Genomic DNA, 6000 nt, shown 5'->3' on the forward strand with positions numbered 1-6000 from the left:
GAGGGTAACAGAAATGTCTGTGCCAAATTTTGTGACAATTCATTTAATAGTTGTCAAAAAAATGAAAATACTGAAAACTACAAATGCTAACGTCATGGTGGCCAAAAGGTTGATAAATTTAATAAGCAAACAGAAATACTGTATTTATCAAGGACTATTTTTAGTAGTAGGTTGAACTAGGCACAAGGACAGTGTCTGTTGGATTGGGCACAGATGAACTGAGCTATACCAGGCTTTGCTTGATTGTAGGATCAATTTATTTCAGATTTTTTTTCCATGGGACTTCTTAACAAGAAGAAAAATAGAGTACTGCCAGCCTTTTGTGCCTGTCGAGGACCATAACAGAGACTGTTGGGAGCAAATGTGTGGATGGAGAGACAGACATAGATTTATATTTCGCATGCTATCCCTGTCAGTGGCCACTTGCGGTTGTTTTTCAGTAACAGACAGTTGCATCAGCAGGTTGGAAAGTGGTGAACCCTTGTGCAAGTGCTTCTAAAATTGGCTACAGCAATGTTCTGCCATGTTTGTGATGGCTGTGGAAGAAAAACAAGTCTAATTTTAAACTGAATCCTACAATGAGGGAGGCATGTGGGTCATGCACGTAATCTCTCGCTGTTTGACTTTCTCTGAACAAGGAGAATCCACCACCATCACCACCTCCTGCTTTCCCATTCCATCCCCTGTTGCTGCTTGTCTTTCCACCTCCTACCTTGATCACTTCTCTCCCTACAGATCTGATATAAGAAAGTCAGTTTGATTAATGTATTATTGAAGTTGAGCCAACTTAATATGTTTGATCAGGGAGTGGTTGTAAGATGCACACATGGTGAAGGATAAAGATAGGATGAGAGGAGGAGGAAGAGTAGGAGGAGGGATGGATTATATTTCTTGGGTGAAGTTCTACTCAGGTCGCCAGGGATGAGAACAGGTGATTATAAAACAAAAAACGGTTTGATGTGAAGCCACACATGTCTGACTTGGGGATATAAATGCTTTAATACCATTTTAAGAGTTTATTTTAGAAGTTGCCTGCTGCATGTTGTAGGAATGCCATGTAAAATGTTTTAACTGCATTTTAATTTGGAGTCCCATGCTCATGTGGGCCTCCTGGCTCCAGCTACATGAATATAACATCAAGACATTAAATCCTGAATCTAGCATCTGTCTAATGATGAGGCCAGTCCGGCTCAGCTGCACGTTTGATATGATCAGACTCCTCAGTCCATGTCCTGGGGGGTTGGCAGTGCCAAGAAATCCTCCACAAGAGTTTACAGCCAGGATTTACCACAGGGGTTAAGTTATCTGCACAAATCATTCCCTTTTTCATTTGCAGAAACAGTCCTGCAGACATGATTTACAAGTACAGTAGCAGCAGACATGAAATCCAAGGGCAACTCGGGGCTACAAATCACACTGGCTTTGCCTTTATATTTACAACGTCCTATTGGTGTCATAGAGAGGAACATATTCTAAATCTGAAGTTACAAATTACAACATTTTTTTCTGCTGTAATGAGGTATTTAGTTTCATCTGTGTCATAGTAAGTGGAAACTAGCACAGTATGTCACAACTCCCGGAGAAAAAGCGACAGGCAAATCCTCTCACTGTGCTGTAAGCATGATCCAGCACCAACTAAGCGCCTGCTCCCCTCTTGACATTGCTCTCCGTTTTGTCATTTTTAAGGTTAAACATCGTTTCCTCAGTCAAAACTGTGCACTAGCAGTCACTCACTGTGTACTGTCTCAGTGAGGGTCTCTACAGCCTCTAGTATTCCTCTCCATCAGGGATGCAGCGGCAAATAGACATGCAGTTTAACACTGGTGTCGGAGTAGTTTTGAAGAGGGTGCGCAACATGAATGCAAACCTAAAAGCAACTGCTTAGAGGATAATGCAACTAATTTATATTTATGATTCATTCTTATTTTCATGGCTTTGTTACCCATATCAGTGTCAGACATTTTACAATTAATGCATATGATTATAGAGAGGAGAGGTCCGTAATTAGGTTCAGCTGTGTGGCTGTTTTTCATTTATGCGGCCAGCACAATTTTCATAGCTGTGGTGGAGACACAGGCAATAGCTTCAACATTTTTTGTACTTATTTTTGAACAAAATGGACCTGGGTGGGTGATTTTTGATTGTGTGCCACTGAAGCTTGAATCCAAGTCCTGACCTGTATAATACACAAAAAAATATACCTAACTACTCCAGAATATTTAGACTTAAAAGTTAAAACAGGTGAAGAGGGATCGGATATTGACTCTCAAGTCAATTCATCAGGCCACCCATTAGGCTGGGTTACAGTCACAGACAGCACCTCTTAATAAAAGACATCTCTCAAAGACATACAGATGAAAAGTATAAGTATACATATTGTTGAATGTACAGCAAACTTAATTCAAAGTGAACCTCAGATGTAGTCATTTTAATCGAGGACAAGATTTTTATTTTAATCTTAAGCATTTAGATAAAAGAAGGGTTCTTGGGAGGTCCTCATTTCCACCCACTGCTGTGTCAGAGCTTGGGTGGGTCCTGTCTGAAGTGCTGTTCTTGTGCCTGACCCTGGTTCTCTCCATAAGGCGAGCTGGTCATTGCTCTGCCGCCACAGATTGTCACAAATCACTGCCACGCCACGACTCTCACAGCACGCAGGGTCCGGGACAGAAAATCAATGGGCTCTCATGGGCTACTCCATCAGTCCAAATATCTGGAGTTTGATGGCAATGAGAAAGAGATCATTGGAGAGGATTTGCAAAATGGAGCAGGGGCAGGTTTTAGGTCCATGCAATGTCTGGTGAGGTTGGATGGACATGCTGGTTGAGCGTGCTGTCTTGTATAACTGTATATATCCTAAATTTTTTTTGATACTGGTACTAATATGATACCTGTGTTTTTTTAAGAATACTAAACTGATATTTTTTCCAATACCTTAGCACAGAGGTTTTCAAACTGTGAGACATCTCCCCTGGGTTGCGCAGGAGAGTTGAAGGGGAAGCAAGGAAGGAGAGACGTGAGGCAAAGATACCACATGAGGTGAAAGGGAGCAGGTGCAATGGGAATACAATGGGAAGTTCATTATTGTAATTTGGCTCACCAATTTGACCTGCTTATCAACAAGGTCAGCAGTTGCAGCAGCAAGACTGGCTGTGGCACGCAGCTCGTTGAGGCAATTACAGTACTTAGCACTCAATTGCAGCACTTTGATTCTTGATATTCTTCCTACTCCTCTTTCTTAGAGTCATAACTCAATCAAATCTGAACACATGGACATGATATCACACATTTACACACACATTCCAAGAATACCAATATCATTCTGTGTCCATCATGAATAAACTTCCATAAATCCATTTAAAAATCACACTTGTTTTTAAGTTTTCTTCAGTATCCAGTGATAGTTATCTGCACATGCATGGGTATGCTACAAACAGGAACTAATAGTTCAGTATTATTTTTTTGATATTTAACTCAATGACACCACAGTAACAATATAGTAAAATATCAAAAGTTACCAGACACCCTGATTTAGGTCAGGAAACATTTGATGGAAGAAAAAAATAACACACTGCATGCTAGGGACTAATTGTCAAGGTATACTGTTTTTGCAGCAATAAAATTTTGTACAAACAGGAAATAATGCATTATGTGAGCCAGCTCACATCAATCACACTGCAGCATTGAAATGCCACTGCCAATTAAACTTCACAAAGAGAAAGTAAGATTTCTATCCAAGATCTTCCCTGAGCTGTCTTCACCAGCCTCCACAATTTATTTTTATGCTGTACAGTTGTGTGTAGCTCCTGCTTTTCCATTGTGTGCTGCCACTGTGGGCTAAAGTGCAGATCAACAGCACCACTGTAAAATGTTGATTCTGTCAGTTTCCAGTGTGAACACACCATAGAATCAAAACCTGATTAGAATTACTAATGCGGTGTAGAATTAGAAAACAGCTTAAGAATCTGACCCAGAATTTGATGACAACTTTCCATACTTGACAGTAGTGAAGCACAAGAGGAGGTTTGAATGACAGAGGAAGGAGACAGGAGATCAAGTCACATGAGAAAAGGAAGGAAGAAATATAAGGAGAGAGAAAAACAGATCGAGTTAGTGCGTCGTAATGAAAAGGATCGAGAGCAGGAGGGAACGTGGACAAGCCTGATAAGCAAGTGACTCAGAAAGACGCCAGTGTTGTGAATTGAGTCTAACAAATTCTTCTAAATAAGAGCAGCGGCTCATGAAAGTGATATCATATGGAAATGTTTCCAATGAACCATTTAACATTCACCGCTAGAACTGACTGTAGATATGATTGCCTCAGGTTGCAGGCAATGCATGCAAATATTATGTTAAATGTGAAGTGCCACCGTCCAGGTTGTGAGCTATTTCCCCCAATTATTCTCATTCTGCTCTTTGATTTCACACCTATCTCGGGTGTTGACAAGGTTTAGACAATGAATTTCTTCATACCGCCACAAGTAAAACAATGCATAACCACAAGTGTGCTGAGTTTTTAACTCGGTTCTTGAGACAAAGATAAACAGGTAGTCATGCTCATTTTCTTTCTCTCTGTTTCAGTGGTGGACAGCAAGGTGATCCTGGAGGGCCTGCAGAGGTATGGCCCCACGCCAATCTATCTGCCTGTCAGCTACCGGATCCTCAACGCTGAGTCAGCGTTCTTCCTACAGGAGGCGAACCAGGACTTAATGAGGAACTCCAGCCTGCAGGCTCGCACGGAGTCCTTCTTCATCCACCAGGCCAGGCAGATGCCCTTTGTCAATGCTAGCTACGGGCCACTGTCTGTACAGCAGCCCTGTTCCTCTGGAGCTGCTGCAAACCTTGCCAGGGTCCTTCAATATGCCCTCCTTGACTTCATCATCAGTGCCAATATCAACATCATCGCCGCCTCTGTTTACATTCAACTGGAAGGTCCACACTTATATTATCAGCGAGAGGATTCACCCTAGTTGGCCAAAGGTTCAAGTGTTGTTCTACATTGCAGGGAGGGACTGGGATGATTACAGCGCCATCCACAAGCTGCCCTGCGTCAGGATGTTCGCCTTCCATGAGACTCAAGAGGTGCGTGGCACATGCAGGACTAAAAGGTGAGTTGGGGATTTGTGTTGCCGAGCTGGAACCACTGGCCAGCTGGTTTAGCCCTCCCACTGTCAGGCCAGGGAGGCAGAGGGTTTCTGAGCAGGCCCAGGGAACCCCTGTGGAGCTCTACTACATGGTTCAAAACACTGACAATGGAGACTGCAACTCAGAGGACTCAAGAAAGGGCAGTTCTGTTCACACAGACCAGCCGAGGCCAATGGGTTATTTTGCAGGGCATACACCTATGCAGCGCATTGGGAGTGTCAGGCTGTTTCAGCCCCTATCGGAGCTCAAGCTGGACAATAACTTCGTGGTGATGTCGCCTTCCAAACCCATCCGGCAGAGGGAAACGGTCTCGACTTTTCTGGCTCTGTCCACGCTCTCGTCAGTGCAAATTTTCACCCTCAGGTAAGTAAACCTTCACCTGGGAGAACACAGTTTACTATGCTGCTCGACTAATGTCCCGTCATTACCAGAAATTACTGGTCATCACATGATTTTAAAGAAAGCACCAATGATAGATAAAATGTATGAGAATGCTCCACAACCACAGATCTGACAATGCATACCAACATTTACAGTATACCTGTCACTTAACTGTGAAACTGCACTGAGGCATACAGCAGTGCAATTTTCTCAAGGCATTCTTAGTCATTGTGTGTCTGAGTCATATACTGAGATGAATCATGCAGGGTATAACTAATCTAGCACAATGCCTCTTTGTTTCTTAAATACTTTACTGTACAGAATGTAGGCAACACAGTTGGAGTACAGCCATTGTATGTCTTTCTTTCCTACGACCAGACACTGTTGCAGTTTGGAAACTTTACCGATAGCAGCATGTTTAACCAAAAACATAATAATCTGCACATCTGCAAATCAGCTCAATCTCCAACATTTGAG

General features: G+C 42.5%; 1 protein-coding gene across 1 annotated transcript in view; it reads left to right on the forward strand.

Annotated features, from left to right (window-relative positions):
* Window positions 1-5498, forward strand: part of LOC127142800 (transmembrane protein 132C) — a 43313-nt gene extending 37815 nt beyond the window's left edge. Inside the window, exon 3 of the mRNA XM_051072861.1 lies at window positions 4579-5498. Within this exon, the coding sequence (XP_050928818.1) occupies window positions 4579-4967 (389 nt within the window). The 3' untranslated portion in view covers window positions 4968-5498. The remainder of the gene's footprint in view (window positions 1-4578) is intronic.
* Window positions 5499-6000: the final 502 nt, after the last annotated feature.

Source organism: Lates calcarifer, linkage group LG9 (assembly GCF_001640805.2).
Source record: "Lates calcarifer isolate ASB-BC8 linkage group LG9, TLL_Latcal_v3, whole genome shotgun sequence".
Lineage (NCBI taxonomy): Eukaryota > Metazoa > Chordata > Actinopteri > Centropomidae > Lates > Lates calcarifer.